The sequence below is a fragment of the Heterodontus francisci genome, chromosome 5 (genome assembly GCF_036365525.1).
Source record: "Heterodontus francisci isolate sHetFra1 chromosome 5, sHetFra1.hap1, whole genome shotgun sequence".
In the NCBI taxonomy this organism is placed as follows: Eukaryota; Metazoa; Chordata; class Chondrichthyes; order Heterodontiformes; family Heterodontidae; genus Heterodontus; species Heterodontus francisci.
The window spans coordinates 152,767,541-152,790,653 of NC_090375.1; the positions used below are offsets into that span (position 1 = coordinate 152,767,541).

General features: G+C 42.5%; 1 protein-coding gene across 2 annotated transcripts in view; it reads left to right on the forward strand.

The window, feature by feature from the left end:
• The window catches only part of pdcd6ip (programmed cell death 6 interacting protein), a 116,594-nt gene that overhangs the window by 63,111 nt on the left and 30,370 nt on the right, over positions 1–23,113 (forward strand). Inside the window, exons 7-8 of one of the 2 annotated variants that reach the window (XM_068032256.1) lie at positions 8,997–9,128; positions 10,346–10,568. In XM_068032256.1, coding sequence (XP_067888357.1) covers positions 8,997–9,128; positions 10,346–10,568 — 355 coding nt within the window. The remainder of the gene's footprint in view (positions 1–8,996; positions 9,129–10,345; positions 10,569–23,113) is intronic. The other variant, XM_068032257.1, reaches the window with a different exon arrangement.

Here is a 23,113-nt window from a genome sequence, read left to right on the forward strand (position 1 = left end):
TCATTGACTGACTCTGAGCTGAAGCTCCTCGAGTCGTAGATGCTTACTGCAGACATGGTTGCCGTGGATCACATTGATCATGAGCTCTAACGTACTGCAGCTGCAACAAATCACCTACCCTGCCATCCTTATTGTGTCTTAATTACCTCATTAATTAATGCCTCTCCTAACCATCACTTACTGTACTAATTTAAACCTAGTCATATAATAAACCTCACCACTTTAAAATAAAAACCATCAACTCACCAGCTTCTTACTTCCCTTCTGATTGTGTGTTTCAATTAATTGTAAGGTAGTTACTTAAATTTTTTTTTTACATTTTTCTAATTTCCAGCTGTTAACACGTGCACCTTAACAGCAGTTACTCACCAACCAATCATCTCACGGCTTTCCTGTGATGCCACTGATGCCAGTGGAATAGGAGGCCTGGACGCAGGGCAGCCAGTCGTTGGTGAGGTGGGTGTGCAGTCCCCAGACCGTGATTGCCTTTATGAGTGAGGGCAATATATACCCTCTAGCGAGCAGTAAATGTGGCGCTTATGTGGCCATCACTGGTCACATGAAGTTCCAGAGGATGAGTAGTCAGTAGGATGTGTTGGAATGCGCAGTGCTCTCTCATCACTCCTCTCTTTGGCATGTTAGGTAGAAAAAGAGGCAGCTGCTGAGCCTGCAGGACAGCTTTTCTCCCTTGTGGAGGAGGTGACCTCAAAGGATGCTGCTTTGCATCCTCCACTTGCATAAATGCTCTCACATTGGTGGGCAGCTGCACGCTTGTAGCAATGGGGGCACAATCTGGTGAGTACAGCACAGACAGCTCGAGCAGCTGACGGAGGCAGTGACAGTTGTGGCCACTCATGCTTGGAAGACTTTCAGAGGGCACGGCAGTGCTCAGCTTCAGGCTTATGATATGCCTCCGCAGTCAACACCAAGGCAGAAGATGCTGAAACCACAACATGAGGTGCGTGAACATCTTGCGGAGCTTCCAGGGGCTTTGTGCAGCCATGCCCGAATTACGGAGGAGTCTATCTAGGCCATGAGTGCAGGCATGTCTCTGGTGCATGCGCACATTGTCCATTGAGTGGTGACCCTCATGGAGAGCCATATCCAGGATACCACACAGTGGATGCTGGAGATGCACGTGGACCTGCATGCCATTGCCTCCTCCATGAGCTCTGATACCTGGAGTCATCGCCAGGTGCTTATGCTCCTCGGGAGCAGAGAGGCACAAGTGTGCCCTGAAAGGGTAGAGGAGTGGCTGCCTTCAGCACCTGGGGGCTCCATTTGAGGTGCTCCTGGTGTGGACTGCAGGTCCTCAATCCCTCAGATGGTGACTTCAATGCCTCATGAAGCTGCAAAGACAGGTGACTCTTGCGTAGGTGCAGGAGGACACCCCCATATGCTGAGGCCCTCTAGGCTTCAAGCAACTCGAGGATGACGCCAGAAGACACAGAGCGAAAAGATAAGCAACCTGGCTCCACCTCAGCTGGCAGAGCAGGGGAAGCACCACGTAGGAGCATTCGTAAGTGCGCAAGAAAGTCCACCCAGCTGCACTTCGGTTTCACTGGTTGATAGCGTTTAGTTTTCTGACACCTTGTTTAATTGTGATGAATGAAATCTGATATGCTGCCCTGCAAAATAATTCCATTATTTATTTCTGCACTATTGGGCCATTAACAGTTTGTTTTCTCTTGCAAAAGAGTGTGATGGAAAATTCCAGACCGCTTTAGGTTGGCGGCCCCCTCCAAATCTTCATCCTCAGAGGAGGCATTGCGCATCTAGGATGTCTTCATTGTCCAAAGCCTTTCCCCTCAAAAGCCAGATTGTGTACAGCAATGGTTACTCGAGTTATCCCGTGGCACCTGTTGTATGTCTCCTCTGCATCTGTGCTGGGATTCCACACAGGCGTAACGAGCCATGTCTTCAGTGGGTAGCCTTTCTCACCCAGTATCTATCGTTGAAGGCACGCGGGGTCCTGAAAAGCTTGGGCATTTGGGACTGCCTTAGAATGAAGGTGTTGTGACAGCTTCTCTTGACCATGCACAGACCTGAAGGAAGCGTTTGCTATGGTTGCGAACCATTTGCATGTTCAGCGAGTGAAAGCCCCTCCTGTTGATGAAGGCTGCTGCCTGTTCAGTGGGGGCCTTCATGGCCTCATGCGTGCAGTCAATTACACCCTGCCCCTGAGGGAGTCCAGCGGTGGCACCAAATCCTACATCCCTCTCAACCTGACTGGCCAGATCAGTGGCTGGCCTTCTTGAATACGGCATTTGTGACCATTTTGATACAGTGATGAGACGCAGACTGGGAAGTGCCATTTGCATCAGTGCTGCCAGGGCTTGAAAATTGCAGCTGTGGGGAAAAATTGGATGGGCTCGGGTTTTTTCCCCTTAGAACAGAGGAGGCTGAAGGGTAACTTAATTGAGGGCCTGTTTCCTCTAGCGGAGGGGTCAATTATCAGGGGGCAGCACAGATTTAAGGTGATTGGTAGAAGGAATAGAGGGGGCATGAGGAAAAACATTTTCACCCAGAAGGTGGTGGGTGTCTGGAATTTACTGCCCGTATCGATGGTGGAGGCAGAAACCCCCAACTTATTTAAAAGGTACGTGGACGTGAAGTGCTGTAACCTTGTAAGGTTACGGACCAGGTGCTGGAAGGTGCGATTAAATTAGGCAGCTAGGTTTTCCAGCCAACGCAGACACGATAGGCTAATTGGCCTCTTTCTGTGCTGTCACCTTTCTATGGTTTTATGGTACCACAGATGGCTCCAGAAGATCCCGGGAATGATTCTGAAGTGTAAAAGTTCAGCACCACTGTAACCTTCACTCCACAAGCAATGGGTGCCACCACTTCCCATTGGGCTCAGATCCTCCTTCATCGTGGCGCACAGCTCAGTGATGGCCTACCCGGAGATGCACAGTTTTTGGCGACACTGCTGCTCCAACATTTGCAGGAAGCAGAACAGTAAACCATCTCTGGTGGATCACGTTCTGCACATAAGAGGCTGGTTGCATGCCCTTCTGCACCCTCCTCGTCCCTGCCGTCTTCCAGCCTCATGATCCTTGTGCCTCTCTGGGTGCTGCAGCTGTCTCCCTCTCTGATGTTCCTTCTCACAGGTGGTCTCAAAACAGGAGTGAATGAGACCCATAGAAAATTGCTGAACTCACTTCTCAAGGCCTCTCACTCCTCTTACTCTGTATTCAAAAGTTGCAAGTCAGAGAGGATAGTCAATTTGAATGCTCTGATGTGCTTGTCAAGTTTGGCCAGCCTCCAGATTGCTGATACTGTGATTTTCTTTCCCTCTCCCTCTCCCTCTGCCATGTTCCATCTCACAATGGCTGCCATCTGCAGCCACAACTGACATTCTGCTGAGCTTCTGTCTCCTTAACAATGGTGAGGCTCTGAAGCACCATTGTTCTTGTGTTTCCCTCACAAAATTGTGACTACCTCATAAAATTGCTATTAACTGCCTGTTTAATGGGCTCAGTGCCTGCCCACTGACTCAAACCATGGCCTCCACCTGTCAGCCAGCTGCCTCTGGATATTTACCCTAGTGGTGCAAAGACGTCTGGCTTCTGTAGCAACGCTATCCACCAGCATTATGCCGGCCCATCGTCACTGCTGTGACAAAATTCCGCCCATTGTTTTTGCCCCACCACAAATTGTGTACGCTTGCACTGACTCCACTCCCTTCGCAACCACTGTCTCGGATTGAATCAGACTGTTTGCGAACTCGGATGTTCTTTTTGGCCCTGAGCTGAGCTTCCGACCCCATTATTACTTCATTGCAAAGACCGCCTACATCCATGTCTGTCACAATGCTGCCTCTGTCCCTACCTCATTCCATCTGCCGAAATGTTCATCCACGCTTTTGTCACCTTCAAATTTCACCATTCCAACCATTCTTTGCCAGCCTCCATCCTCCACTCTTCACAAATGCTGTATCACCTCAAACTCTGCTGCCTATATCTTATTTCGCAAGAAGTCCCTCTCCTCCATTCATACCATCTCTTTGACCAAGCTTTTGATCCTGCCCCTCCTAATACCTACTGCTTTGACTCGGCATCCATTTATTTTCGTTACACCGCTGAAGCACTTTGCAACATTTTTCTACTTGGCAGACATTACCTAAATGAAACTTATTGTAAGTGCTTTAAGACATTTTGTAACCTGGAGCATGCTTTTCCTCATCGAATAGAAGCTTTGCCTGAGATACATTTCTGTTTGTGGCTTTGTAAGTTGTTTAATTTTAACAGTTGACCTCTTGAAATAAAGCTTATTGATGAAACATGAAAAGTAAGGATTAATTTTATTCATTAATGAAAATATTAACCTCCTCTGAAATTCAGTAAAAAGAAATCCATTATATCTGCTTTATTCACTGCGAAATGTGCACGTGTGTACAGACTGCTGGAGCATTCACTTCTGTAAACTGCTGCTGAATTGTGTTTGGGCATGGAATCATTTATTTAAGTAAGCTCCTTGCTATTACAAACAGGTTTACTGTTCAATAAAAAAATTATATAAGGCTGCATTGTTTGCAAAATTGCATTTACATTAAGCTTGGAAGGCTGCAGGTGCTGTCAGTTCCTCGTTCACCGGTTTGGCCATCTAATTCCAATGTAATGGATTTACTAAAACTTGATGAGAAAAAGTGATTAATGAAGTGTTGTGAATTGGTGGTGCAAGCACCCATGAGACCAATGTAAAAACAACTTAAATCTTAATATGCAAATACCCCTCCAAGCCACGCACCATCCTGATTTGGAATGATATCACTGTTCCTTCACTGTTGCTAGGTCAAGATCCTGAAACTCCCTTCCTAACAGCACTCTTGCTGTATCTACACCCCAAGAAGGCAGCTCACCAGCAGCTTCTCGAGGGATGGGCAATAAATGGCTGGCCTAGCCAGCGATGCCCACATCCCCTGAACAAATAATAAAAAATGTAATACTAAAACTTAGTAATGCTTCATTTGTCCTCTTCCCACCCTCCATAAGTTTTGAGGGAAGTAACTTGAAAAATTATGAAGATTTGGTTTGGATTTTGTTGGTTCAGTCATAAATGGTAATTTATTAATTCACAAATATGTTGAACAAGGTATTAACTTAATTTGATGTGCCTTTTTAGCTCCTTGGTTCATTTCAGTAATGCTAGTTGAAAATGTCCAGTATGTCTCAACATTCGCTCTTTACAGCAGTTTTATATCTACCTAAGAATTTTTAATCATATAGCTCATTAGACTTTCATAAAATGGATATTGTGTAATAGTTGTATATTTTTTGCAATCCAGTTGCATTTCATTTGAAAATGGTTTTGCAACAAGCCATATGTATGGCATGATAAGTGCCTCTCAATTAATTAGTTCAATGTTAATTTTTTTGCTGAACCTTTAATTGGAGTTATACATGTACTGAAATCACTTGCTTTATATTTAGTTGCTCACATAATGGGATAAGTTCTTCAATTTAGCAGTTCTGATGCAAAGCTTCATATGAATGGAATGCATGTGGGGTACAGATGTCAGTACACCCAAATCGCAGCCTGCTTAATTTTCCATTAATTTTTATAGATGGAAAATTGTGGGGTGGCGGGAAATGCAAAGCTCTGCATCAGGAGTGCTAAATAGTAAAATTTACCCCAATATGTTTAAGCTTAAATTGAGCCAGCTTAAAGGAGCAGTTTACATTGAAGATCTATACTTTGGGTGGTGTGCTTGACGGTCCATTAATGCATAATACGATTTCAACAAATCAGATGCTTCAACTTTTTTATCAAATTTAGCCAGTGAATTATGCTAATTTTAGTTTTGCTCCTCCCAGTTCCATCTGCCAGCAAAACCTTGAGCATATTTTTCCTCATTTAGTATGTTAAATGTAGAAGGCAGCATTTTTCAAATGTATATTAGATTTGTAACTGAATTATTTGATGATTTAATTGTATTTTTTTTGGAAGCAGTAGGAAGTGTTTTGCGATATCATATCTGTACTTGTCACAGCTGGACTGCTTGTGAGGAATTTGCCAAATTTTTGTGGATTGTATCTCTAACCATTGCTCATATTTTAGTTGCTGATGTATAGTGGCCACTGTGTTTTTGGGAAGTATATTTTTCGTCTTCGTTGGGTGAATTTTCGAAGTGTTCAGTGTATTTTTGCTTCCTTTAAGTAGCAATAACTATTTATCTCATCCTTGTAAATGTAGTTTTGTTGCATCATCGACTGATTCAGGAATTAAATTGATAATGGTTGACATATATACAAATTGAAAATAATACGTTAAAGTAACCATGCTCGTTCAGCCAATAGCTGTTCTTTTTCAATTCAGTATGGTGTAAAGCATTGAGGCTTTGTTACCTCTACACTAACCTAATGTAATTGAAACAACTTGAAATCAAAACTACAGAATTCCAGTTAATCTGGTAACTTGCAGATGTAAATTGGTTTATTGGTGAATGTGGTGAGAAATGAAGCCATTTATAATAGTCAGTGAAACTTGAATCTTAAAGTTTAATAATTTGTGTTTGTCAAAATGAATGAAACTAGCCAAGTTTTTTTTAGTTAGTTTATGTGTACAACTACAAGCTGTTACATTCTTCTATGTCCTTTAAGATTGAAAAAATGGAAATAGTTGCATATTTTTGAATTCTGCCACCTTTGGTCTGTTAACTTTCACATTACTATTTGTCTTGCAGACTAACCAACTCTCTATCCAGAATCATCCAAATCACCCTTCGACTTTCTCTCTCTGTCCTCTCCCTGTCTTTTCCTTCAATGTAGTGTGGACACTGCAGCCTACTGTAGTGTCTACAAGACAACTCCACATGTTCACAGTTAATACAGAATGCTGTTCGATGCTGTCTGGGCTATATTTTATTCCTTTATAAAATTCAGTGCACCAACACCTGATTCTGACTGCACTTGAGCATTTGAGTAGCAATTTTCAGGAAAGTCTTATGATACATGAGAGTAACATGAAATGGAAATTTATATCTCTGAAAATAGGCAGTTAGATATTTAATATGTTGGAGCACTATTTTAAAGCAGATCAACAAATAATAGATTTGGGAATTGATTATTGCTCAGAGTTAGCGTACTGTCTACTTCAGTGCCTGGATTTCAATTCTCTGAAGTCTGATGGGGATGCGCATTTATTTCCTGGTTATAAAAGCTTTTTCTAAAATTAGTTTAGACAACCCCGTTCTCAGTGAGCATTGATTTATGGTATAAAATGGTACAGATTTCCCTTTCCAAAAAAGATAGTTGGTGTGTAAAATTGTCGTGTTCACATTGGTTGGGAAGTGCTGTTCTGAAGCAAAATTTGATTGTGTCAAGAGGGCAGAGTAGAATTAATCTAATTCTGTATCTGGAAGTGATTACTGACACTAAACACTGATGGAGCAATACTGGGGGCTGAAGAACTGGCTCTATTTTAAATTCTTGCGTAATTTGGTAATGCTATGAATTTCACAGCCTGCTGTCTAAGGGGATCAACATTTGAATCCAACTCCACTGATTGGCTGTCGGGATCCTATTTGACATGTGTTTGGTTACTTTAAACCCAGTTTGTAGTGAGCATAGACCCATAGCACAGAATTGCTCCTAATTGGAATCAAATTAACTGTCCTATTTGGAGCAGTGCTGCAAGATGGACAACCTGGAAAATGGTAAAATATTTCATGAGTGTAGTGAAGAGTACTGTGAGTACTTTTCTGAGGACTGAACAGAGCAAAAACTTTACTTGGCATCTAACAATGCTGCACCTGATTCAGGAATAATTGTGGTTGCCCAAAATAAGCTGCTTATTTCTGAGCAGTAGTAGCTGTCCTGTTGAGCATAATATTCATCAAACTTTATCAGTGAAAAAGCAGTTTGTCCCTTAAGATTTGAAATCTTCAAGATTTAATTTAAAATGATAGTTACTTGATTTAATCACAGAACTTGGTTAATGCTTCTTTTGTGCTGTTGCTGCTGTGTACAGATGATGGTTGAGGCTGTGATATTTATTGGTTGCGTGCAGTATTCATCAGGCTGAAGCAACTGCTTTAAGTATATTTTGAATACTTGTATATTTATCTCTTATTTGTTATACTTTCCTGTGTAAGCTCAAGTGGGTGGTATGTAGCTCAGAAATGATGGTGAATTGGTAATCTGATAACATGTCTATTGCCCCAAATGACTGGCAGCAAAATACTGTAACCTTAACTGAGGAACTTGTTTGATTTGAAAAAAAAAACACTACTAGTGACATGTTCTGGCTTGAATTGAGTATTGGGAGTATCTAGATAGGGGTTAATTGTATGTTTGCAAGTTACATGCCAGCAAATTGTTAAATTTGTGCATCACAAACTTCAATCCTAAAGCAAATGGGTCACTTGTAAAACTGAATATAAAATGTTCAAAATACTGTCAACATTTTTTTGTGCAGTTGAGCTTTCAACATCCAATTCCACAGATACTTTGACTCAGCTACTGCATTATCTATTCCTATTTATATGTTTTTCCCTTTAGACCCTTTTTAAAGTCTTCCTGATCCTCAGCTGAGGAGGCAGTTTGCTCCTCAGCAAATCCCAGCTCACATCCTGTTAAGTACTTATTTGGATTTTCTTGTAGCCCAACATGATGTGCTGCTGCTAATCCAGTCTAATAAACAATTGGGCATGTTAGTTTGAGAGTGAAGTAATTACGTTTTTTCAAAAATATTTAATATATGTGGAGGTTGAGTTTTTATTTTGGTTTTTGCTAAGTGACTCATTTATTGCCAGAATATTAACAAGTGTGCTTTTAGTGTGGAATTTATTTTAAAAAGATACAGTTGCTTTCCTCTCTCAAAGTTCAAGCCATTCATCGTCACCTGATTGCCCAACTTACATTTCAAATGATTTAACCTATCTGACTTTCTAAAAACCATTAATGTGATTCTAATTTCCTCTCTTTTCCCCTTCTCTTTCCTGATTCCCTTGTTGTCTGTGATTGTTTGTGGTTGGACTTTCCCCTGGTCAGTATTTTTATTTCCAGGAAGTGCTGCCTGTTCTAGCTGCAAAACATTGCATGATGCAGGCCAACGCAGAGTACCACCAGTCAGTTCTGGCTAAGCAACAGAAGAAGTTTGGTGAGGAGATTGCCAGACTACAGGTAAGTCTTCTATGAACACCTTAAAGGCATTGGTGGGTCTTGTTTTCTCTTTCAGAGTTAAGTTGTAGCACCCTTCCAAAACAGCACTAGAATAGTGAGTGGATATTGTTTATGAATATACCATGGGCCCTATAATGAAATGGGTTTGGGCAGTGCTGGTCAGCTGGAATTTGTCGTCGCAAAAATTTTGACTGGGAATATTTAAAATAGATGCCCCAATAACAGTTGTCTGACAAGTGATGTTGTGTTTGAAGTTAAATATTCTCTGCACTGAGAACCTCTTAGTAAAATTCTTCTAGCCCTGGCCGTTGAAGTATGAGATGTTTACTATTTAAGTTTTAATTTTTCTCGTCAATCGAAGAATACATTTCCAAGTTTTTGGAACAGAGAATGAATTTTTTTGCACATTTCTACAATTAAATTAAAGCTCCCTATCCATATTAATGGTCACCCCCTTAACCATGTCATCTTATGTAGCCTCTCTATTCCCATTGTCTCAATCACCATTTATGATCATTTCTTCTAAACCTCGCTGCTCACTTCCTTCTGCATCCGTCACAGGAAAAACATCTCCCATCAAGTCACTTACAAGAACTGTCTCGCCTTTGGCCCTCTATTCTCCATGATACTTCTGCACCTATCAGTCTGCTCAGTCACGCACCCTTCCTCTGCCTTTGATGCCCTTGTCCTCAAAACACTTACTGCCTCCCATCCTGGTCATCCTGTCTAGTATGGCCCCATCTTCACTTTAAGTCCAAGAGGCGAAGACTTTAAAGTAGGTGGCACACAGCTGATTTCATCATTCATGCCCAGTTTTGGTTGGTTACTCCAAGCCTAATTTTGCATCACTGGTGTAAACTTAGATTCTGTATGTACTTGGTTGGGTGTGCGTCTGAGGTAAACATGCTGTTCATTGGGTCTGCACAGTGTATCTTGGGTTCAGGGTCAACAAATTACAAACTTAAAACTAAATCTGTGGTTTTCAGTTCCTTACAGAAAAAACCTCCAACAAAGCTGCTATACCAGAGTTTTAAAATTGGATTTGATTAACATGAACAGCAAATTTTCAATTTGCCATAGCCTTATACCTTAAATTTTCTTTCTTTTTCTGTATCATTAAAGGGGAAGGGCCTATAACAATAATTTAAAAATCAAAACTGCTCGTTTTAGCGACTCATGGACATATGAACTCATGGTTTTCTATTTCTGTAACTCAGCATGCATCAGACTTGGTGAAGACAGTTGCCTCTCGGTATGATGAGTATATCAATGTGAAGGACCTTTCAGACAAAATCTCTCGTGCGTTAACTGCAGCGAAAAAGGATAATGACTTCATTTACCATGATCGTGTTCCTGACCTGAAAGACTTAGAGACTATAGGAAAAGCCACATTGGTGAAGCCTACTCCTGTCAGTGTGCCCGCGAGTCAGAAATTCACTGGTAAGCTCAAATAAGAGAGAAGCCACATTTGGTTTTGGGGCAGGATTTGATTATTTCAAAGAAAAATATCCTTGATTTTCGGCCCTTCAGAAGTGTGCATTCAGAAACCAGTCGTCAGTTTTTTTCTATGACACGACTGCTGAACTATAGAGGGCTTTTAACTAAAGGGTCTGTAGTTTCATTTATGAAAAGAGATCCCACAACCAACGATCAGATCAAATCTTTGCAGTCCTGCCATATCCAGTCATCAATGGTGGTAGACAGTTAAACAATTAACTAGAGGAGAAGGCTCCATGAACATGTGCTTCTGTGATGATGGAGCCCAGCATGTGAGTGCAAAAGGCGAGGCTGAAGTGTTTGCAGCCATCTTCAGCCGGAGGTGTCAAATGGATGATTCATCCTCCTCTTGAGATTCCCACCACCACATGCTAATCTTCAGCCAATTTCATTCACTCCACTTGATATCAAGCACTGGATACACCAAAGGGTATGGGCCCCGACAACATTCCAGCTATAGTACTGAACACTTGTGCATCAGAACTAGCTGCGCCCTTAGCAGATCTGTTCCAGTACAGCTACAACGCTGTCATTTACAGGACAGTGTGGAAAATTGTCCAGTATATGTCCTGTCGACGGAAGGCAAGACAAATCCAATGTGAACACTTTCTGCCCCATCAGTCTACTCTCAATCACAGGCCAAGTGATGGCAGGTGTCATCAAGAGTGCTGTCAAGCAGAACTCAATCACCAAGAACCTCGTCACCGTTGCTCAGTTTGGGGTCTGCCTGGATCACTTGGCTCCAGACCTCATTACAGCCTTGGTCCAAACATGGACAAAAGGGCTGAATTCCAGGAGTGAGGTTAGTGTGACTGCCCTTGACATCGAGGCAGCATTTAACTGAGTGGCCTAGTAAAATTGAAATCAGTGCAAATCAGGGGAAAACTCTTCACTGGCTGGAGTCATATCTAGCACAAAGGAAGATGGTTGTGCTCGATGGATGCCAATCATCTCAGCCCCAGGACATTGCTGCAGGAATTCTTCAGGACGCTGTCCTAGGCCCAACCAACTTCAGCTGCTTCATCAATCACCTTCTCTCTGTTGTCAGGTCAGGAGTAAGGACCTTTGCTGCTGATAGCACTGTGTTTTGTTCCATTCACAACTCTTCAGATAATGAAACAGTCCTTGCCCGCATGCAGCAAGACCTGGACGACATTCAGGTTTGGGCTGATAAGAGGCAAGTAACATTCGTGCCACACATGTACAGAGCAATGGCTATTTTCAACGAGAGAATCAAACTATCTCCACGTGACATACAACGTTATTACCATCACTGAATCTGCCACCATCAATATCCTGGAGGTGCCATTGACCAGAAACTTATCTGGTCCAGCCACATAAATACTTTGACTGCAAGAGCAGATCAGAGGCTGGGAATGCTTCGGTATCTTGCCTGCTGATGCCTCAACGTCTGCCCACAATCTACAAGGCATAGGTCAGGAGTGTGATGGAATATTCTCCACTTGCCTCCAACAACCCTCATGAAACTCGACACCATCCAGGGCAAAGCAACTGGCTTGATCAACACCCCATCCACCACCTTAAATATTCACTTCCTCCACCACTGGTGCACCATGACTGCAGTGTGTGCCGTCTGCAAGACGTACTGCAGCATCTTGCCAGTACATCTTTGACAGCACCTTTTAAACCCGTGACCTCTGCTGCCTAGAAGAACATGGTCTGCAGGCACATGGGAGTACCACCACCTGCAGGTTCCCCTGCAAGTCACACACCATCCTGAAAATATATTGTCGTTCCTTTGTACTCACTGAATCATAATCCTGGAGCTCCCTACCTGACGGCATTGCGGGTGTACCTACTCCACACGGTCTCCAGGGGTTCACAAAGGTGGCTCACCATCACCACCTTGGGCAATTAGGAATGGGCAATAAGTGTTGGCCTTGTCAAAGACACCCATATCCCATGAATGAGTGGTTTAAAAAAAAAACAGCTTCACTTGTGTTGATTCTGGGCTAGCCTTGACTCTTGTTTTCACTAGAGAGCAAGAGAAAGGAATGGATAAAGCATTAAATAGCAGTACCAGTAAGTCCCACTTCCAGATGAGCTGTAAAAGACAAAAATGAAGAGATTATATCGGTACCAGTGCAGTACCAGGCATTTCTTGGGATATATTGGCAACTGACTGAAGCAAAAGCACAAGGCAGCTGTATGATTAAAAACTAAAAGCAGGTAGAGTTAAGCAGACCAACAACTAATGGATGTGAGCAGAGTTCTGCAGCATTGCCATATCTAGTTGAGAATGGTAGTGGATGGCCAGCAAAAAGGAAGAACTTCCAGTTACTTAGCACCTTTCACAACCTCAGATTATCCCAAAGTGCTTCACAGCCGATGAACTGTTTGTGAAGTGTAGTCACTGTTATGTTGTATGGAAACACGGCAGCTAAGTTGCATACAGCATGGTCCCACAAACATCAATGAGATCGTGACCAGATAATCTGTTTTGGTGATGTTGGTTGAGGAATAGATGTTGACCAGGACGCATAGAGAACTCCCCCACGCTTCTTAAAATATTTCCATATGAACCTTTATATCCGCTTGATAGGGGCTTGCTTTAATGTCACTTTTGACAATGCAGTAGTCTCTCACTACCGCATTCAAATGTGAACTTCGATTATGTGCTGAAGTGTCTGGACTGGGGCTTGAGCCCATGATTTTCTGGTGCAGAATTGGTAGTGCTACCACTTGGCCAAATCTGACACTGACCAAGCAAATAACGTGGGTGGTATTTGTGGCGGGTGGGGTGAAGGTGGTGGTGAGGAGGGTCCATCAATATCCTCATGCATAACAGAGCACAGCATGTGAGTGCAAGAGTAAAAGTTGAATGCTCGAGGTTTTAAAATGTCCTGATGCAGTTTTTGGACATTTCCCATCCTGTATCACAGGGGGAAACACAGGAAAGAGACTGGTGTTTGTAGCCAGGCTGCTAGCGTTTAAAAGGCTTCATTTCTGCTTAACTGCCAAGTACATTTTGCTACTGGATTGAGATTTACACCTCTTTGTCACAAGAACATAAGAAGTAGGAGCAAGAATAGGCCATATGGCCCCTCTGACCTGCTCTGCCATGATGGTTAAAAAGGCTTATGGCATCCTGGGCTTTATAAATGGAGGCGTAGAGTACAAAAGTACAAAACCTTTATAGAACGCGGGTTCAGCCTCAACTGGAGTATCGCGCCCAGTTCTGGGCACTGCACTTTGGGAGGGAAGTAAGTGTGCAGAGGATATTCATGAACAGTTCCAGGGATGAGAGTCTTTGGTTACATAGTTAGATTGGAGAAATTGAGGTTGCCTCTCCTTGGAGAGGCAGGGATGTGGCTGGGGGGGGATGATTTTGTTGGAGGTGTTCAGGGCCACAAGGGGTCTGGACAGTGTGTATGGGGGGGAATTTTCTCTGGTGGGGTGATTGAGGGCTGAACAACAGATATAAAGTGATTGGCAAAAGAATCAAAGGTGACATGAGGAAGAGCTTTTTTACACAGTGTTACATATGTTTTGCTTTTTATTTGAAAACTTAGAATTCTATGTGTTTTTAGAAGACTGAGAAAAAGGATTTTCTGTTAACATTGAATGCTGAAACTTGGTGTTTGAACTGAGTGGGACAGACTGCAAGACACCTGTTCAAAACACCAACAAGGGAAATGACAGGTCACATCTCTAAATCTAAATCTAGAAATGACATGATTGAGTTTCATTTTCACTTTTGCATTGTAAAAGACCAGTGAGCTGGACAAGTAGGAGGCAGAACAAACTGGCTGGGACCTGTTCTTTGCAGACCAGAGAAAAAGATCTCTCCCTGAAACAGAAGGCTTGCCTCTCATGTAAAATAAATTTTACGTTTGAGGTGGTGGCTGTGGTCTGCCTGGAGAGAAAAGACCCAGGAAAAGAGGAACTGCTGCTCTCTGTGGAGAAAGGCTCCTTTGTTGAGAAGAAGCCCTGCATTTTAAAAGGTAGCAAATTCAGATTCCCTCCAGTCTGTGAAAAATCTCTGCTCCTCGAGTGATTCCTGTTGTCTCTTATGTTTTGGGAGATCCTGAAAGCTCAGGAAAACCTCTTGCTGGACTGCTATTTTAACACCCAAGTAGATCTGTTGCTACGTTATTTGCTGGAAGATCTGTGTGACGCCTGCTGCAGACGAAGTTCCGTGACACCTACCCATCACAGACTGTTCATCAGCCTCGCCTGGAGAGACTTCGAGTAGCATCCGACTATTCTACTCTGGGACACCACAATGACCCGGAAATACCCTACTGGAACGTCACAACCCAGTTATTTTATTATTCCTAAGAAACAGTTGTAATTCAAAACATCCTTTTAAAACCGGTTAACTTTTTTTTTAATGTATGTGTGCGTGCATGAGAGTTAGGTAGAAGATGTTTGAAAAGAAGCCTTTCACATATGGGGTCATCTCATTATTGTTTAAGACTTAGTTTATTCATAAATAGTTAATTTTGTTAATGTTTAAAGAAACTTGGTTTGGTGTGCTTTATTCTGGGGACAAATAGAGTGTTTAATTTGGCAATTTTCCGGTAGGTGGGAAACTTTACTAATATGCTATGACCTGTGGAGTAGTGGGACTGAATTAACAGTGCATTACTCCCACCTTGGTCGTAACAATAACGGGTGGTTACGATTTGGGTGCAGTGTCTGGAGAGCTAAGGGAGGCAGATCCAATCGTGGCCATCAAAGGGGAAAAACCCTGCCGGGCTATGAGGAAAGAGTGGGGGAGTGGGACTAGCTAAATTGTTCTTGTAGAGAGCCAGCACAGACTTGATGGGTCCGATGGCCTCCTTCTGTGCTCTATCCATTCTGTGATTCTAAAACATTTTCAGCACCCAGGGATAAGGGACTTCAGTTATGTGGAAAGACCCAAAAAGCTAGGATTGTTGCCTTTTGCAGAGAAACCCAAGAGGAGATTTAATTTTTTATTATTTATTTGTGGGATGTGGGCATTGCTGACAATGCCAGCTTTTATTGCCCATCCTTAATTGCCCTTGAATTGGGTGGCTTGCTAAGCTATTTCAGAGGGCATGTAAGAGTCAACCACATTGCTGTTGGCATGGAGTCACATGTAGTCCAGACCAGGAAAGGATGGCAGATTTCCTTCTCCAAAGGACATTAGTGAACCAGATGGGTCTTTACAATAATCGACAATGGTTTCATGGTCACTGCTAGACTAGCTTTTTCTAATTCCAGATTTATTAATTGAATTCAAATTCCACCATCTACCATGGTGGGATTTGAACCCATGTCCCCAGAGCATTAGTCTGGGGCTCTGGGTTACTAGTCTAGTGACAGTACCACTACCCCACCACCTCCCCATAATATAGATAATGAGGCTGTGATAGAGTAAATAAGGAGAAACAGTTTCCTCTGGTGGATAGGCTGGTAACCAGTACACACAGATTGAAGATAATTGGCAAACAAACCAGAGGGGAGATGAGAACATTTTTTTTAATGCTGCGGCTTGTTGTGATATGAAATTAATTGCCTAAAATTGTAGTGGAAGTAGATCCAATAACTTGTAATGAGTTATATATTTACTTGAAAGGGAAAAGTTCGCACGGTTAGGGGAAAGAGCATTGGTGTGGATCTAATTGGATAGCTTTCAAAGAGGTGGCACAGGCACAATAGACTGAATGGACACCACAGTAAGTAGTGATAAGGAGAGGTATTAATTAAATTATTAATTAAGAAAGTAATTAATTAAAACACAATAAGGATGGCAGGGCAGGTGATGTGTTGCAGCTGCAGTATGTGGGAGCTCGTGGACACCAGTGTAATCTACAGCAACCCTGTCTGCATATAAGTGTCTACGGCTCGAGGAGCTTCAGCTCAGAGTAGATGAGCTGGAGACTGAGCTATGGATGCTGCAATGCATCAGGGAGGGGAAAAACTAACTGAATGCTTTGTTCCAGAAGGCAGTCACACCCCTTATGATAGGGTCTTCTGCTTTGGTCAGGGACAGGGGGATATGACTGCTAGTAAAGCTGGTAAGGGGTTCGAGAAGGCAGAAGTGGAGAGGCCTCAGTCCTTGCTATTGTCCAACGGGTTTGAGGTTCTTTCAACTCGCATGGATAGGAGCAAGGGCTGCAGGGTGGGCGAGAAAATTGTAGTACAGGAAGCCATTCAACCAGGGGGAGTAAGTAGGAATGTAGTTGCCAGAGGAGATAGTATCGTCAGGGGGATTGACACAGTTCTCAGAGGCCAAGAGCGAGAGTCCAGAGGCTGTGTTGCCTGTCTGGTGCCAGGGTTTGGGACATCTTCTCAGGGCTGGAGAGCAACTTGCAGAGGGAGGGGGATCCAGTTGTCATGGTCCACAAGTGGTAGAGAGGGTTTGAAATTAAATAGTGGGGGTGTGGGATCCAGTGAGGGAAGGTGTGATAATTTAGAGAGAGAGGAGAAGGCAAGAGAGCAATGTAGCAATAAGGGAATTGATAATCTGAGTGTGGCAGGAAGAGAAATTGATAACAGGAAGTAGAAAAGTAGTAAGTGAAATTAGAAGACCGATGAAGCGAAGACAAGCATCAAATAGGATCAGAATGCGGAATAATGTTTAAAAAGACAAAGTTAAGGGCACTCTATCTGAATGCACACAGCATTCGCAACAAGGTCGATGATTTGAAGGCACAAATAGAGGTAAATGGGTATGATTTAATTGCTATTACAGAGACGAGGTTACAGGGTGACTGAGATTGTGAACTGAATATTCAGACATATTCGTCATTTAGAAAGGATGGGCAAAAAGGAAAAGGAGGTGTGGTAGCGCTGTTAATAAGGGACAAGATCAGTACATTGGTGATAGAGGATCTTGGATCAAAGGATCAAGATGTCGAATCAATTTGGATAGAGCTAAGAAACAGCAAGGGACAGCAAACATTGGGAGTTGTTACTAGGCCAACAAACAGTAGTTATGTTCGACACAGTATAAATCAGGAAATTGGAGGTGCATGTCACATGGGTCATCCAGTAATAATGGGCAACTTCAATTTACATATAGATTGGGTAAACCTAATTGGCACTAATGCTGTCGAGGATAATTTCATGGAGCGTGTACAATATGGCTTTCTGGTGCAGTATGTTGAAGAACCAACTAGGGATTGGGCTGTTTTAGATTTAGTATTATGTAATGGGAAATAGTGACCATAATATGATAGAATTTTATGTTAAGTTTGAAAGTGATCTAGTTCATTCTGAAGCTAGGGTTTTAAATCTGAACAATGGAAACTGCGAAGGTATGAGGGACAAGTTGACAATGGTGGATTGGGAAAATACACCAAAAGATTTGACAGTAGATGGGCAATGGCTAGTATTTAAAAAACGTATTACATGGTCTACAACAAATATACATTCCTCTAAGACAAAAACCCAATAGGAAAGATGAATCAACCATGGCTAACAAAAGTTAAACATTAGATCAAAGGAAGTGGCATATAAGGTTGCCAGAAAAAGTCGAAAGCCTGAGGATTGGGAACACTTTAGAATCCAGCAAAGGATAACCAAGAAACTGATACAGGGAAAAGAGAATATGAATGCAAGCTAGCAAGAAACATAAAGGTGGACTGTAATATCTTCTTGACATATGTGAAAAGGAAAAGATTAGCAAGGACAAATTTGGGTCCATTACAGGTGGAGACAGGAGAATTTATAATCAAGAATAGGGAAATGGCAGAGAAACTAAACAATTACTTTGTGTCTGTCTTCACGGAGGAAGATACAGAAAATCTCCCAGAAATACTAGGGAACTAAGGGACTTCTGAAAATGAGGAACTGAAATAAATTAGTATTAATAAAGAGGTCGTAGTCAAAAGTTAACTGGATTGAAGATTGATAAATCCCTTGGACCAGTTGAGCTATGCCCCAGAGTGTTGAAGGAGGTGGCAATAGAGATAGTGGATGCATTGGTGATTATCTTTCAAATTTCTATATAGATTCTGGAAAGGTTCCTGCAGACTGGAAAGTGGCAAATGAAACCTCACTATTTAAGAAAGGAGGGAGAGAGAAAATGGGGGACTACAGGCGTGTTTGTTTGACGTCCGTAGTAGGGAAATGTTAGAATCTATTTTAAAGGATGTGATAACTCGACACTTCGAAAATAATATGATTGGGCAGAGTCAACATGGATTTATGAAAGGGAAATGGTGTTCGACAAACCTGCTGGAGTGTTTTGAAGATGTTATTTGTAGCATAGATAAAGGAGAACCAGTGGATGTGGTGTATTTGGATTTTCAGAAGGCTTTTGATAAGGCCCCGCACAGGAGTTTAGTAAACAAAATGAGAGCACATGGGAGTGGGGGTAATATACTGCTATGGATTGAGAATTGGTTACCAAATAGAAAACAGAGTAGGAAGAAACGGGTTATTCTCAGGATGATGGCCTGTTACTAGTGGGGTACTGCAAGGATCAGTGCTTAGGCCACAGCTCTTCACAATCTATATAAATGATTTGGATGTGGGGACCAATTGTAATATTTCTAAATTTGCTGATGACACAAAACTAGGTGGAAATGTGAGTTGTGAGGAGGATGCAAGGAGGCTTCCAAGAGGACATGGACAGGCTAAGTGAATGGACAAGAATATGGCAGATGGAATCTAATGTGAATAAGTGTGAAGTTATCCACTTTGGTAGAAAAGAAAGGCAGAGTATTTCTTAAATGGTGAGAGGTTGGGAAGTGTTGATGTCCAAAGGGACCTGGGTGTCCTTGTTCATGAGTTACTAAAAGCTAGTATGCAGGTGCAGCAAGCAATTAGGAAGGCAAATGGTATGTTGGCCTTCATCACGAAGGGTTTTGAGTACAGGAGTAAAGAAGTCTTGCTGCAATTGTATAGAGCCTTGGTGAGACTGCACCTGGAGTATTGTGGACAGTTTTGGTCTCCTCATCTAAGGAAGGGTATACTTGCCATAGAGGGAGTGCAGTGGAGGTTCGCCAGACTAATTCCTGGGATGCCGGGATTGTTTTATGAGGAGAGATTGCAGAAACTGGGCCTGTATTCTCTAGAGTTTCATAGAATGAGAGGCGATCTCATTGAAAGTTCCAAAATTCTTAGAGGGCAGGACAGGGTGGATGTAAATGGGATGCTTTCCCTGGCTGATGAGTCTGCAACCAGAGGACACAGTCTCAGAATAAGGGGTAAGCCATTTAAGACTGAAGTGAGGAATTTCTTCATTCAGTGGGTGGTGAATCTTTGGAATTCTTTACCCCAGACGGCTGTGGAAGCTTAATCATTGCGCATGTTCAAGACAGAAATCGATAGTTATTTGGATACTAAAGACATCAAGGAATATGAGAATAGCATGGGAAAGTGGCATTGAGGTAAATGATTGGCCATGGTCTAATTTAATGGTGGAGCAGGCTCTATGGGCTGAATGGACTACTACTACTCCTATGTTCCTATTTTGCTGTAAAATCTTTAAACAGAACCAATAGGTTCATCCTAGTCTGCCTTCTCCTGAGAGCCCCGACAAGGTTTATGTCACTGTCCAGCCAATTTGCTCCATGTGCCGTTGGAAAGCAGCTGAGTACATTGGACACAGTAAAGGCAATTGCCATGATTGAATCAGAACTGACCACCCTGAAAACTAAGCTCTTCCCATGCAAGTACAGCCTTGCATCTAACTGTGAAATATTGCTCATCTGTGTCCTATCTACAGTCTAACCTGGCCCATTTCTGCCCTATCGATCTGCTCCTAACGATCAGTGAAGAGATGGAAGGAGTCATCAGTAGTGCTAACGAACTCACTATTAACTTGCTGAGAGATGCTCAGTTTGGGTTCTGCCAGAAGTACCTCTCACAGAGGAAGATTGGCTTGCAACAGACAAAACTGTCATTATGGCCTCAGGACATGATTGCAGGAATTCCTCAGGGCAGCATCCTCAGGCCAACCATCTTCTTCACCAGTGGCCTTTTCTTTGTTTTAGATTGGGAGTATGACTGTTTGCTGTCTATTCTAACGTTCAACTTCATTCACAATTTCTCTGGTAATGAATCCGCCACTGCCAGCCTATCCACAAGATGTGGACATTAAGTCTTTGACTCATAAGTGCTATATAACCTTTGTGTCATGTAAGTGCCAGGTAATGACCATCTCCAGTAGAATAAAAGCAAACCACTTGCCTCGATCTTCAAAGACACTGCCATTGCCTGGTGCCCTATCAACATCTTTGGGGTGGACGTTACCATATAACATAACTGCACCAGTTATAACATTGTTATAGGGGAGGTGTTGGAGTAGTGGTAATGTCACTGGACTAGTAATCCAGAGCCAGGCTAATTCCCTGGGGGCATGGGTTCGAATCCCACCATAGCAGATGGTGAAATTTGAATTCAATTCATGAAACCATTGTCAATTGTTGTGAAATTGTTGGGGCGGCACAGTGGCGCAGTGGTTAGCACCGCAGCCTCACAGCTCCAGGGACCCGGGTTCGATTCCGGGTACTGCCTGTGTGGAGTTTGCAAGTTCTCCCTGTGTCTGCGTGGGTTTTCTCCGGGTGCTCCGGTTTCCTCCCACAAGCCAAAAGACTTGCAGGTTGATAGGTAAATTGGCCATTATAAATTGTCACTAGTATAGGTAGGTGGTAGGGAAATATAGGGACAGGTGGGGATGTTTGGTAGGAATATGGGATTAGTGTAGGATTAGTATAAATGGGTGGTTGATGTTCGGCACAGACTCGGTGGGCCGAAGGGCCTGTTTCAGTGCTGTATCTCTAATCTAATCTAATCTAAAACCCATCTGGTTCATTAATGCCCTTTAGGGTAGAAAATCTGCTGTCCTTACTTGTGACTCCAGACCCACAGCAATGTGGTTGACTCTTAAATGCCCTCTGAAATAGCCTAGCAATAAATGCTGGCTTAGTCAGCGACACCCACATCTTGCAAACAAATGTTTTAAAAACTGTACTGACAAGAGTAGGGCAGTGGCTTGGTACTTTGCAATAATTGGCTTGTATCCTGATCCCACAAAGCCTTTTCACCAGATCAGAAATGTGATGAATTTACTCACCATTTGTCTTGATATGAGGCTGCACTGACATTAAGGAAGCTCAGTACCACCCAACATACTTGAACTGAATACCACCCTGCCATGGGACTGAATATCACCACTTGCTATAGTATGCACTATCTACAGAATCCACAACAGCAACTTGCCAAGCTTGCATTGATTGGACCTTCCAGCCTGTACCTCCAAGGAGAAGCTGAGTATCAATCATGCAAACACCATTATTTCCAAGTTCTCCTCCAAATCATACACCATTCAAACTTTGATATTTACTGCTCCATTATCATCGCTGGGACAAAATCCTGCAATTCCCCAACTAATGCTGGGGTGGGGAGCATCATAAACAGGACTGCAGCAATTGAAGAAGGTAGACCACCACTACCTTCCCAAGGCAACTAGTGATGGGCAATAATTACAGCCTTGTTAGCATTGTGGACATCTGAAGAACAAATAAAAACAAAACACAATTACTGAAGTGATGCTGTTGGCTTGAAATTGACTAAAATGAACTCAATGCTCAGGTCTGTTCCAATCATCAAAAGGTTTATTTTACACCAGTGGGGAGTAAGACGCTGGGCTTACCATGCGCTTCTCCACTGAACAAAGGAAAATCCACAACAGATATACAGTTACTCAGCCCATCCTGGCTGGACACAATCCAATCATAACAGTTATTGATTACATACATTACATTCATTACCAATAAAATTATTAATTATGCATCATGTGGTTGTGGGAATAGCTCATGGTATGCCCCGACCATCTCAGCTTGTTTACCAAACCCCCTTATCAACTATCCTTGAGTCTTCACAATGAATCCTTCTACCTCTATGGCCTGCATTCCTAGTTGCTTTGTGTAGTCCGCAATTTGACAGAGCAGCTGTCTTATGCACTGATATGGGGGGCCCTCCTTGGTCAGGCTAATTGCCTGTGCTAAGCAGTACCATGCTGAAGGCTGCAAGCTAACTAACTTGTCCCACAATGCCTTGGGTAAATGCTCCATTTTGTAGCAATATGTGGCTACACTTTCATCTTGTGTATATGTGTATGTTTATTTAGCTGCATCGGCCACAATTTTTCCCTCTATAGATGCTCATTGGTCTCCCGCTGCCAATTTGATTTTTAATGATATGCTTCCCCTCAGTCATTTAAAACCTCAAACGTATAGTAAGCTATCAGGTGTGTTTGGTTTTAACTTCATTGCTTAGCATTTTTTGAAGATTTGTACTAGCTGTTTTTAAACTGCATTGACTACCTATCTTTAGAGCAGTGAGATCACTTCCAAGTTGGTAAATGATGTTCGTGACCATTATCTGCAATTTTAGCAATCATTTTGGGTTCATAGTACCTGAGGAATAAATTTTCAATCCCACCCCAAAAAATATTAATGCACTTTGAGTTGGAGACAAAATAGAAGTGTCATTGAATATTTCTGAACGCGTGCAGTTGCTATGGCTAATTTCCTAAGAATTTG